This window comes from Marmota monax, unplaced genomic scaffold, assembly GCF_021218885.2.
Source record: "Marmota monax isolate L192 unplaced genomic scaffold, Marmota_monax_Labrador192_F-V1.1 WCK01_AAM20220418_F8-fsc00029, whole genome shotgun sequence".
In the NCBI taxonomy this organism is placed as follows: Eukaryota; Metazoa; Chordata; class Mammalia; order Rodentia; family Sciuridae; genus Marmota; species Marmota monax.
In genome coordinates, this window is record NW_026693024.1 from 6,409,365 (window position 1) to 6,422,607 (window position 13,243).

Sequence of the window (13,243 nt, forward strand, 5' to 3'; positions counted from 1 at the left end):
AGGCTTTTCATACCAGTGCAGGTACACATGTGCTGAGTGCACTCAAGAGGCAAATCTTAATCTGTCATCTTTTGAGGAATTTAGTGGTCCTTGTCCAATAAACATGATTTAATTAGGGCAAACTGTCACTAGTTTATGCAGGGTGCCTAAAGCAATTCAAGTGTGTGTGCCACTACAGCTCAAATCAGTTTGTATTTTATGTCTAATTTTTAATTCCATCTATCTAATCCTTTCTACATTGAAGCTGAAGGGAGTGGTAATATATATGCCACCATGGGAGTATTCATGGAGTCTAGAAGATAGGGCTGGCAAGTCAAAGATTTTGGGTTGAATTCAGGCTCTACCACTTACAATGTAATGGTTCATGCAGCTTCAACTGTTCAACCTTCCTGCTTCCTATTTGAGCTATGGGGCAGTACTAAGGATTGTGAGGATTAGATGAAACCATGTAGTAGGTAAGATAAGAACAGATAAGATAAGCACAGATTAGATAGCAAAGATCTGTTACTCTTAGCCAGTAGTAGTATAAGCAGTAACAATGTTTATTATAGGGTCATTTCTTCCCTCACAGATACTCAGAGAGGCAGGATGGGTAAGTAGCATTGCTGTGTAAGGCACACTGTGTAGATGAAACCAGTGATAAATGGAAAGAAAAACGACTACTTTGGAACCATAGACTAGTCCTAAGTAGTATCTTGAAATTCTGCTGTTGTGCAAGCCCAATTTTCCCGTGCCAACTCATATACATCTGCAGTATTTATTTACATTATTTTTGTGACGGTTTGCTTTTTCATTTGCTTTTGAGATGTGTGTTTAAAATCTAGGCCTTTTTGGAGAATTCTTTTGACTTTCTAACTTTTAAATTTAATTGACTTTCACAATCCACTTTTATTTTTAAGCTCAATTAGAATTAATTTCCTGCAGCCTCTTTTCTCATTTCTGAACTACTATTCATGGTTTCTGTAGTCAGGGTAGAATTTGTGTTCTGGGTCATTTGAGTTTGTATAGGACACTTAAGAAAATGTCAGAAATAGAAGAAGTTCTAGTGGAAAAACAAATGACACAGCCTATTGTGGGCAGTTAATGGAAATCTAATTTAATTTAATCAACACTGCCGTGTCTCTCAAACATAAAAACGAGAGACAATCATTTAAAAGTCCCTGGTACCAAGGTGATGTCATTGTTTTGGTCCTTGATTGATGTCTAGTTGCCTAAGTGATCTTATCCTCTTTGGATATTCGCCTCTCTAGATTTTATTTCCTTATTTGGAATTGGCTTAGTATATCTTTAAAGTACCTTTCTTTAGTATTATATTTTTGTTAGAAATAACAGCTGTCTTTGAATAGATGGACTTATTTTTCTTTGTTGTGTTATGCAGATGGTTTTACATGTTATTGCATATTATTTCATAGTTTTCCAGACTTTAGTACATGTACACATGTTTTGGTCATACCCATGTTGCATGTTATCACTAGATTGTAGCAGTTTCTTAAAAATAGCCTTAGAATGACTTATTATTGTTGTAAGCTATTGTATCTGTGGGTTTGTTATGGGAGTTATATACTTTCCTAGTACACATTAAAGTTAATATATAGTTATTAAAATACCCTAAATCTTCTTAATGCAGTGTGTGCCACATTTTGAGAATCATTGATGAGTTTTGGATTTGTTGCTTCAACCATTCCTATACCTCCTAATATTTTTGGCATGTTTCAGATACCTAACAGATAGTGCTTCAGATTTTTTTTTTTTCTTTTTTGAAACCTCGTTTGGTCACAGTCTGAAATTGAGTCCTATAGTACACAATTGGACTCCTGGGATCCTGGAAGACACACACATTTATGAAAGTGGTGTTTATCTGTAGCAGCAGTGAGAGGCTCAGGGTTGACAGTGGGGAGGAAAGTACTTTTGAATTAATGATAAGCTTTATTATTAATTAGAGGTGTTAATTAGAGGTATTATTAATTAGAGGTCAAGCCTGTCATGTTTGAAGAAAGGCACCTTGGATGACCAAGGGTATGAGAACAGTTTGCCTTGTGTATAAACTGAGAAATGCCTTGATGGTTACGTCTCACCTCCTGGCTTCTGTGTTGATTTTTAGTTTTGTTTGTTTTTTTGGTATTGGGGATTGAACTCAGGGCTGTGTACATGCTCTATCCTCTGAGCAAATCCCCAGCCCTTCTGTGGTGGTTTAGGAAAGGGCAAAATGAATGAGGCTTTTTCCAGCATTGTTAGGCTTTTAGTCTGAAAGAGTATTGTGGCCCTCAATTTTGGCTCAGCAAAGTACTAGTTGGAGTGCAGCTTAAGCTCTGACTTGAGGTTTTTTTTTTTTTTTTTTTTGATTTTGTTTTGTTTTGGTACCAGGGATTGAACCCAGGGATGCTTAACTACTGTGGCACATCCCCAGCCCCCTTTATAATATTTTGTTTAGGGACAGGGTCTCCCTAAGTTGCTTAGGGCCTCAATAAGTTGCTGAGGCTGGCTTTGAACTCCTGATTCTCCTGCCTCAGCCTCCTGATCCACTGGGATTATAGGTGTTTGCCACTGGGTCCTGCTAAAGCTCTGACTTTTTAAATGATCAGTTTTTTTTTCTTTTTTTTTGCTTGAGTGGAAATTTGAGAGATCTGAGCATTTCTCTCTGCTAACAAAATAATGACATTGGTGCCAAGGAAGCGTCAGAATGCAGAGGAACATAATGCTGATTTAGTAATTTACATATGTGTGTGTGCATGTGTGTATATGTATATTTGTATGCATACACAGAGATTGCAGTAAACTCATAAAGATTTTATTGTTTTTATAGGATGTTCGATTCTCAGTGTCCAATTAGGAAATGTCTAATTGGGTAGCATCTGATGGGAAATCTGTTGTTTTTTTCTTGTGCTTTGTGTACATTACATGGAATAGGGGCTGTTTATTTTCACTACTGAGCGTCACTTTGAAATATCCATGTAGTTAATAAGTGGCAGCTTTTATTTTTTAACACTCAATGTCTTTACATACTAACCATGTAGAAGGATTCCTCTGTGTGTGTGTGTGTGTGTATTTACTTTTCACATGAAGTAGAGTGGGATGTCACTCTGCAGGTTTTCTTGTTATCTCTTTTGGTTAAAACCAGGATTATTTTTCAAGACCCTGTTTCTAGTTGCTGATCTTTAATATTTTGCTGATTGAACTTTTAATGTATAATGATGAGACTTTGATTCTTTTTTATTATCAAGCTAGATCATGTAGTAGGACTTCAACTTTTTCTTCATTACAAAGGATGCTCTAGGACTCTTAGGCCGTTATGGTTCTGAACAGTTATTACATTGTTAGGGATCGAACTTTCTATCTGGAGCCACATTTTGACTAAGAGTACCTCATTCTTCCTTGTACTACTACTAAGGAAATGTTCCCTTCTATTCCATCCTACTAGTTTACCTGTCCTTATTTCCCACTAATTAACATGTCCTGGAAGTGATTCCCATTCCAGGAGAAATCAGTTATGTCTTTAAGAATAACAAAACATAGCCAGGCACTGTGGCACATACCTGTAATCCTAGTGGCTTGGAGGCAAGACAGGAGGATTGAGTTCAAAGCTAGCCTCAACAACTTTGCCCTAAGAAACTCAGTGAGACTCTGTATCTAAATTTAAAAAATATAAAAAAAGACCTGGGGATGTGTCTCATTGGTTAAGTGCCCAAGCTTCAATCCCTGGTAACTCCCCTTCTTTATCTACCCAAATTAAAACACCATATGCTGTAACAACTTGAAGTTGGCCACTGTATTTTTTTTGTATTAAGAGATACAGACATGTGAATTATTTCCTATTCCCCCTTTTGTCCTTCAAACATTCATTGTTTTTTTCCTATAACTTTAGATAGAATCCTGCTTGTTGGGATAATGTATAAATACCACAAGAAAAGAAAAAATATGAGTATTTCTAGAGATGATAAAGTCTTCCAGTGTTATTGTTCTGTTTTTAATCTTAACATTTTAATATTAATGCTATGACCCAATACCTTTCTAATAATGAAATAGTGTTATTTTTACATATAACTGTTCTTATAAAGAAAAATGGGTATCATTTGCTAATTTAATCGTTACATAGTTACTAATTTCATTGCCATTTAAGAAGAAGAATATTCATGAAACCTGGATTTATATAGGCTCTTTCCCACGAACTTAAATATTACATGTTCATTATGTTTAAAAGAAAGATATTGAGAATCCTTTTTAAAAAGTAGACTTTTTAATTAAAACTATTATTATGTTTCAGTTAATTTCCTCAAGACACATTAATTCCACCAATGATAAAATTGTTCAAAATATTTTTAGTGTCAATTTTAGAATTTTGAGTGATCAAGCAGTGAATAACATTTTTTAATTAGTACCCAGGTATAGCATGTGCAGAGTTTTGAGTTCAGTCTCTAACACCACACATACATGTACATAAACACACACACACCCTAAAATCCCATAAGGTATAAAAGTATAAAGGATTTTCATCTCCTGATGGATTTATAATGTGATTCTGAAAGGAGTTTGTAAAGTTAAGTTCCAAAAACAACTATTACTTTAGCAGACTAGGTATGCTGCCTGGGGAGAGGGGGACAACTAAATATAATAATTTTGCTAACTCTTTTTAGGCTTAGAGAAAATGGGAGAACTCCTCAAGAAAAGGCGTAAGTGAACTGAATTGAGTGCCTGGAACGGGAAGCACACATGAATTGTGGGGAGTGTCTGCAGGCATGTGCCCTCATCAGCAGGGCAACCTGGACACCAGGCTTTGTGGCAATGACAAGTTGGGGAAGCCAAACCTGTGACTCATCTTACACTGTGGAAGAGAACCAAATAGGTCCTAGGGCTATCTGGGCTCTGGCTACACACAGTCTTTGAAGGAATGCACCCTCAGCCTGGATCCTGACGTTTCCCAGCGAGATGTATCAACCAATCTAAGATCACCAGACACGAGGAAGCAGAATACTGTGTGCGAATTTCAGCAGAAATGACACTCGGTTGCTTCAGCTATTGAAATTCCTGGCCATAGAGAATAAAATAACCGGGTGAAATGTTTAACGAAGTAAAGGATGAAATCTCAAAAACGTATAAACAGTAAAAAATATTTTATTCAAAAAAGACTGCACATGAGCCATGAAGCCATGAAAAGGCATGGAGGAAACTTAAATGTGGATTACCAAGTGGAAGAGGCCAGCTGGAAATGTACTCATGATTTTAACTGTATGGCATTCTGGAGAATGCAAAACTGTGGAGATAGGGAAAAGATTAATGGTTGGCAGAGGTTATGAAGGAGAGAGGTTTGACTAGGCAGAGCACAGATGATTTGTAGGGCAGTGAAACTACTCTGTATGACATTATGATGTGGATACATGTCACTATATATCTGTCAAAAGCTGCAGAATGTACAACTCCAAGAGTGAACCCTAATGTAAACTATGGACTTTGATTTTAATGTGTCAATGTAGGGATATTAATTGTATAAATGTACCACTCTGGTGAGGAGTGCAGTTGATAGGGAAAGCTGTGTTGGGCCCGGGCAGTGGGTGTTGATATCTGTGCCCCTTCTCAATTTTGCTCGGAACCTAAAACTGCTATGAAAATGAGCTTTTATTTTTAAAAAATGCACATTTGAGATGTAACTAAAAAGGGCATGTCGAAAAAAAATGTTTTGACTGAAATTTAATTTTTTTTTTCCTGGATCAGAATTCAGTCCATTATCACAAATAGATTTAATTGTCATGACTCTACTTCCTTTATTAAACCAGGACAGTTTCTGAGTCTTCTTTTGCCCATCACAACCTTCAACACTTTTAGAGATTACTGGTCAGATATTTTGTAGGATGCTCCTAAATTTCACATTTTCTGATGTTTTCTCATGGTCAGATTCAGGTTACACATTTTTGGCCAAAGTATGATGGAAATGAATGCTGTGTCCTTATTAGTATGTTATTTCACAAGGCAACATGGTGTTGATATGTGTCATTTTTGGTTATGTTGAGTTCCTTGATAGTCAAACACAGTATTTATTATGTTTCTCTGCCATAAAGTTATTATTTTTCCCTTTTTAAGTGTTAAGTTTCTTGTGGGAAGCTGTGTTGAGGCTATGTGAATATTCTGTTTCTTAACATATTTTGCTCTACTAACTTTATAATCCATTCGTTTATTACTGTGGTGTTTTCCCAATGGTTATTCTCTGTATCCATCATTTTGTCTAAAGTAATTAGAATATTATAATAAGAATGACCTTTATCTTCTCTCCCACATATTTATTCAGTTATCTCTATCTATATGGCATCATGGATATTTATTTATATGGGTTATAATTCATTGGTAAACATATATTTTGGATCCATATTTGGCAGGGAGAAGCTTGACTCTTGTGCCTTTTGATGTCTTTTTGGCCCAGCTGAATATCCAGATTTATCTTTCACTTTCCTTTTTGCATTCCTTTAATCAGTTATTTCTCAAAGGAATTCTCCTTTTATGAAAGCATGGTATTTAGAAACCCAGACTTATTGTTATAGGGAATGTCATTACTTTAAGGACCATCCCCGCTACCAAATGAACAGAGGAAGGGAATCAGTGTATATCTGTTTCCATTTATGTATTGACATATTTATTTATACACATGCGTTAAAAATATGAATTCATATGAGTGTGTCCAGTTCCAAGCTAGCACCAAATAAATGGTTTGGTCTAGGGGTCCCCATTGCCTTTGACAATGACAGTGAGAAACCTGGTCCTTTGCTGGGTCCGGTGGCACACACTTGCAAACTAGCAACTTAAGAGGCTGAGGCAAATTTTGATGCCAGCCAATGAATGGAAATGAATGCTGTGTCCTTATTAGTATGTTATTTCACAAGGCAACATGGTGGTTACATATTGGGACCCTATTTCAAAATGAAAAAGGACTTGGGATGTAGATCGGTGATAAAACACCCCTGGGTTTAACCCACAGTTCCACAAATAAAACAACAACAAAAAAAATAGAAACTTGGTTCTTACCCAAAATTTATTTGCTGGTTTGATCAGCTATATAGTAACCATATAAGGTAGTTTCAGAATTATTAGTATGTATCTCTGTGGGAAAAATAATTACTAATTTTTATGCAGTTATTTGCTATTGTGATCTTAATTGTAGAAAAACTCATTAAAATTCTGTTTTCAAATTAAATTCTTTGTTTTCTTCAGTGTGGCTTTGTCATTTATTTAAAATAATGTTCTACACCCTGTTATCCTTTGTATTTCATTTTGGGTTCTAGCCACCTCTGGATGGATTTTATTTTTTGGTGTTTTGAGTTACTAGAGTAACACGATTCTGTAAGTCAGAAGTATAAAAAAGTTTACACAGAGAATGTCACTACCCTACCCTGATCTTTTTACTCCGTTCCCATTCACCCATTTTTTTTTCCTCCTGTTTCTACCCATTTTCTTGCAGGTAATTCATTTTTTCAATTTTGGTTTTATGCTTTAGTTTTTTGTTTTTGTTTTGCATGAATGAAAAAACTTACATGTATTTTATTATTTTATTTCCTACACAAAACATGGCATATAATAATATCTATTTCGCACTTTGCCTTTTTCACTTCCCAGTTTATCTTGGAAATCATTCAATATTCGTTCGGAGAGCTCTTGTTTATTACACCTACCACTGGTGCTCTATTATATAGGTAGTTCATAGTTTATTCACCATGTCTCTAATAGTGCGAGATTTTTATTTCTAATATTTTGCGGTTTCAAAAAAATGCTATGAAAACCTTGGAAAAGTGCATTACTTTGGGAAGTATACCTTTGGGATAAATAGCTAGAAACTGGAGTAGTGGGTCAGGAGATGAACAGTAAGTGTAGTTTTGTAGGATGTTGCCAAATTCACCTTAACAAGAGTTTTTCCAGTCTCCATTACCACGACCATGTATAAAAAGTGCATGTTTTCTGAAGTCTCCCCCAAAGAATATGTTGTCTAGCTTTTTAATTTGTGCCAGCATCATAGGTTAGGAATAATATGTCAGTGGTTAATTTGCATTTCACTGTCTGATTTTTTTTTTTGTATATTTAAGGGTCATTTTCACTTATTGTTTGAGGATAAATAGTTCATGTATTTTTCTCTATGTAAAATTGAGGTTCTGCCTTTTCTTCAGTTTTTAAAAGTCCTTTATGTTAGAGATTGTATCTCTTTGTGTTGTATGTTGCTTCTTTAATTTTTTTTCTACTTTTATATCAGGTTTTATATTCTAGTTTTACATCAGGTTTGCCATTTTTTTTAATATTTTTATTTTCCTATTTTTATCTGTTTATTCCTTTGTATTTAACATTGTTTTAGGTATTTTTCTTGAATCTAGTAGGTAGCTGGGTCATGCTTTGTGTCCAAATTTAACATCGTTTTCCCCTTTAAGTGTTATTCCGAATTAAATTTATTTGCATTTATTGATACAATGGCTGTTTGATCTCAACTTGTCATAATATTTTGTGGCTGTGCATTATTTTATATTGGTTGGTTTTTTAATAAGGTATAGGTTATTTTGCTCTTGAATTAAACTTTTTGTTGCTATTCAGAAAGGTTATATATTTTTTTAAATGATTGCTTTTATACTTACTTCTTTTAAACACCTTACTGTACTGCTTTCTTAACTTTTTATAGTCTGGTTTGTTTTTAAGATATTGTCTAACTATTGACTACATGATAATCAATGATTGTATTCTACATTCTGATTTTTAGTTACATTATTTCTACTTTGTTGGATCATGTCACATGTAACAACTGTATATTAATTATCCAACTTAATCTCCAGCTTTGTTATAGTCAAATCTGCAATTTTATTTTATTAATATTCTCCACATTAGCTTTTCTTTCTTTCTCTCTTTAAAAAAAAATTTTTTTTAGTTGTACTTATTTATTTTTATGTGGTGCTGAGGATTGAACCCAGTACCTCACACATGCAAGGCAAGTGCTCTACTACTGAGCTACAGTCCCAGCCCCCCTCTCTCTCTCTTTTTTTCTTTTGCTGAAAAATTCCCATTTATTTTTTGCTTACATGAAGTTCTTGCATTGGTAAAGTTTCATAAAGATCTCCCTGATAATGTAGCATCCCTGTGTCTTTAGGCTTTTTCTATACCCTTGATCCTTTAAGGACAACATTGATGGATATAAAATTCTTGGTCCATACAGTTTTCAATTGAGTTGTTTGATAATGTGGCTCTACTGTTGCCTTGTTGTTTTTGTTTTAATTTATTTTTAGTTGTAGTTGGATGCAATACCTTTATTTATTTATTTATTTATTTTGTGGTGCTGAGGATCCAGTCCAGCGCCTTGCATGTGCTAGAGGAGCGCTTATGCTGAGCCCCAGCCCCAGCCCTTGTTGCCTTGTTTTGTATGTTACTTTTGAAGAATTTCCCTTGCCCTGCGATTCTTACTCATTTATTTTATTTTAGTTGTGTTTTCCTAGAGGCCATGAGGGCTTTTCCATTGTTATCTTTTCAGTTTAATGGGTTAACCATTCAGTCCTCCATAATTTATTTTCTCAAGTTCTCACTGTCTTTATTTTCCCATCAGTGGCATTCCATCATGTGACTTTTCTCTTCTGGGGACTCCAGTTATATAAACACTGTCCCTTCTTTGCTTCTCTTCCATTTCTGCCACTTATTCTCTGCCTGTTGTTCATTTTAAAATTTTGAATTGTCTCTTCCCTTCATTGCTTTTCTGCTTTTCTTCAATGTTCCTTATTAAATATCCATTGACTCCATTGTCTCTTTTGTACTTTACAATTTGAACTTGAGTTTTGAGAAGATTTAATTTCTTCTGTTTTATTCCTGAGTCTGATCATTTCTCCTTGCAATTCTTTTTTCACTCATATATTTGTTGTTAATTTTTGAGATTGGACTCGAGTGACTGTAATGACTGGTGATGTTAGATCAGCCTTACCACCTCACTCTCTTCTTTCTTTCCTTAGGTTTTCCTCGGCTTGCACTTGATTTCCTCAAAGGCTCCTAGTGGATTAAGAATGGCATTGTTCCCTCCCTGGGTACCTTTTTATACAGTTATTTTGATGCTCAGGAATTCCGTTTTTCACATTATGCTGAGGGAATGGTATTTAATTGTTTCATTTGTTCTTTTGTTGTGACAAGACTTTGGCACTTGTCATTGTATTTGATGCCTGTGACAGGATCTTTTTCTGAATTTTTTTTTTTTTTTTTTTTGGTAGCGGGGATTGAACCCAGGGGCACTTAAACACTGAGCCAATTCCCCAACCCTATTTTGTAAATAATTTTTCTGGGCATTTAAAGGAACTGCCAGTCTTGGTTTGGCTTAATCCATTTTCACAGCCTGAGGCTCTCCCTATTGCCCAGGGAATGACACCTAACTGCAGGTATACACAAGGACAAGATTGTGTTCTTCCTTATGATGAGGATGATTCCTTTAGGGCTGTTTGTTTCAGACACTCTGACTTGGTCAGACGCTGGGTTTCACTTTTGTCTCACTTTCTATTTTAAGTTGTCACAACCAATGTTCAGTTTTTCAGTTGATATGTTGGGTAGGCAAGATATTCCCAGTGGCTTTGTGCTAGGCCTTTTTTCCTGGTTTTATACTTTCTTATAGAGTTTTGTTTAGTAATTTCTATTTTATTACTTTTTCAATGCTCTTGCCAATTTTTTAGTAGCATTTATCAGGAGAATTGATTCTAATAATTGAACTCAACATTATTCGAAATGTCAGTTGATTAACTCTTTAAATAAAAACGTTTGTTATTTTTTTATTTCATGGGACTTCTGGTGGGAAGGATGATAGATTCATATACACAATTCTCTTTGTTACTCAAAGCTCGTAGCTCAGGTAGAGACCTACTTTTTTTACCACAGATGGGCAAAAAAGTAGGTCTTTACCTACTTTTATTGGTAAAGCAACTTTTGACTACTAGTAGCTATGATTGTTAGTGATGATGATAATGATGATAATGCGGAAAATTTATTTTGCCATTGCACTATGCCAAGTACTCTGTATTTTCATGTATTATTTTATTTATCATAAAGTGTGTTGAGTGTTATCTCATTTTATAGATCATTACCAGAGGCATATCTACCAGATTTCTTGCATGTGTTCACATGGATCGTAAGTGGCAGAAATGTGGGGCAATTCCTGTCCTGGGCTTTGGAAATAAAAGAGTAGCAAATTCCAGCATGCTTCCTGCCTTCGTGGACTTCACAGGATTTGATTCCCAGACAATACTTTCTTACCTAGTCCCAGGTCACAGTACAGGGACATTGTGGGATAGTTGGGGATATCATTTTTGAGTCTGAAAGCCTGATTCATTTGTGTTTTCACTAGAATTGAGGATACTGTCTCTAACTTGGAAATGACTATAACTTTACACAAATGTAAAACAGAGAGATATCATCAAAGATGAGAACAGTCTCTTAATTCCCTAGACTCTCTGCACCATGTAGCATAGAGCTTTACTCAAAGTTGCTTCTAAGTGGATGTTAATTTGGGTATTTTTATTAAGTATGAGATATAGTTTTTATTGCATATTATAACAGATTAAATTTTGTGTTTTAGCTGGATTTCTATATTATTTCAACTGGCTTTATGTATTTATTCTTTTCCTTTTGGTTTACAGTTATTTGCTGATATAAAGGATGGAGACTGCCTGAAGCTCTTTGAACAAAGTTCTCGCTCTGCTTATAAGCAAGAGACACATACCATGGAGGCCTTGAAGCTTGTAGAGTTTGACCTTAAGCAAACTCTCACCAGGCTTGTGGCACACCTGTTTGGAGATGGTAGGTACTCAGATGTCTTTGTGTTAGGCTTAGATGTCCAGTAATTACCATCTTCCAAGTCATAAAGGTTGAATCTAGATATTTTGTTTAAGTGGTGGCATAATGGTTTCAGTTCTACTGGGATACAACCCATGAATTTCTTGGTTTATCCCATTTAAACTCAAGAGGATATGAAAGTGGAATTAAGTAGAGAAGAAAAATGTTTATAACCTTCAATAAGAAAGATGATGGCTTAGGATCAGTGTAATCAGTGGAGAGAGAGTATACTAGCTAATTAGTGTTATTAGTATATTATTATTAGATCAGACTTTAAATGTGACTGAGCCCAATGGAAAATTTTATATGGTAGTATGTGATTACTACTATCAACAATAAAAATATTAATGGTGAATTTCCTGTTGGTGGACCAATATTGTTAACATCTGGACTCTCACTTTAGTCATCATTATGCCTATTGTCAAATGCATAATTCATGTAATATTTAAGAAACCACTAAACAATCATATAAATTCTTTATATACACACAATCTTAAAAATAGCAAATCAATTTTAGGATAATATCTTTTCTAGGAGATGGGGAATCGTATTAGGGGGTAGAAACCAGACTTCAAGTGTGTTAATAATGTTTTATTTTTTAAAAAAATATGAAGTTAAATATGACAAAATGTTATGATTTGATAAACTGAATATGGGTGTGTGGATGGTTGCTATTTTCTACCCCTGCCTCTAGTTGTGAAATATTTCATATTAAAGTAGTATAATGCAACAGTAAAAAGGGTTTCAGGTAGAGAGTTTTGATGTGAAAATTCTATTATAGCCAACTTCTCTTTACTTTCATGACAAAAGAAAGGAATTGTTATATTTTTAACAGTAATATCATCTAACACTGAAATACAGAGAGATGGATTATAGTGTTCACACCGTTTTGGAGGAAGGTTGGGATAGGAGGAATTGTAGTACTTTTAGGAGATACAATTCTGTCTCAAGTAGCTATACAGAGTCAGGCTCATCTGAATTTTTCCCTTGTCAAACTATGGAAAGAGATTTTTAGAATCCTCCTTTTTTTATGCATTCCTACACATTTCTGCAATCACAGTTTGTTAATCTCACAATTTAGTATTTGTGAGATTAACAAACTGGATTTTCAAGGAGTTGCAGGCATCATGGTATATAATAAGCTAGATATGATCCTTGTCTTCAAGAAGCCACAGATCTTAAATCCTCTGCTAAGAAACATTAAGTGTTCTGTGGACACAGGGGAGAGAGGCCTCCTCCAGGGCAGAGTATGCACTCAGAAGCGTTCCTGGTGGAGGACAGCCCCACTGACACTTTGAGGATAAGTAAGAATTAGCCAGTGAAGGGGTTGGTCACTAAACAAGAAGAGGTGGAGGAAGAAAAGAAGACAATATAACAAAGTAGGTGAGACACAACTGCTAGTCCTTGAAAACACACATAAAACAGAATAGCA

General features: G+C 35.0%; 1 protein-coding gene across 22 annotated transcripts in view; it reads left to right on the forward strand.

Annotated features, from left to right (window-relative positions):
* The window catches only part of Fars2 (phenylalanyl-tRNA synthetase 2, mitochondrial), a 512,601-nt gene that overhangs the window by 147,637 nt on the left and 351,721 nt on the right, over window positions 1-13,243 (forward strand). For all 22 annotated transcript variants that reach the window (XM_058582377.1, XM_058582368.1, XM_058582373.1 and 19 more), the window contains one exon: window positions 11,616-11,775. In XM_058582377.1, the coding sequence (XP_058438360.1) occupies window positions 11,616-11,775 (160 nt within the window). The remainder of the gene's footprint in view (window positions 1-11,615; window positions 11,776-13,243) is intronic.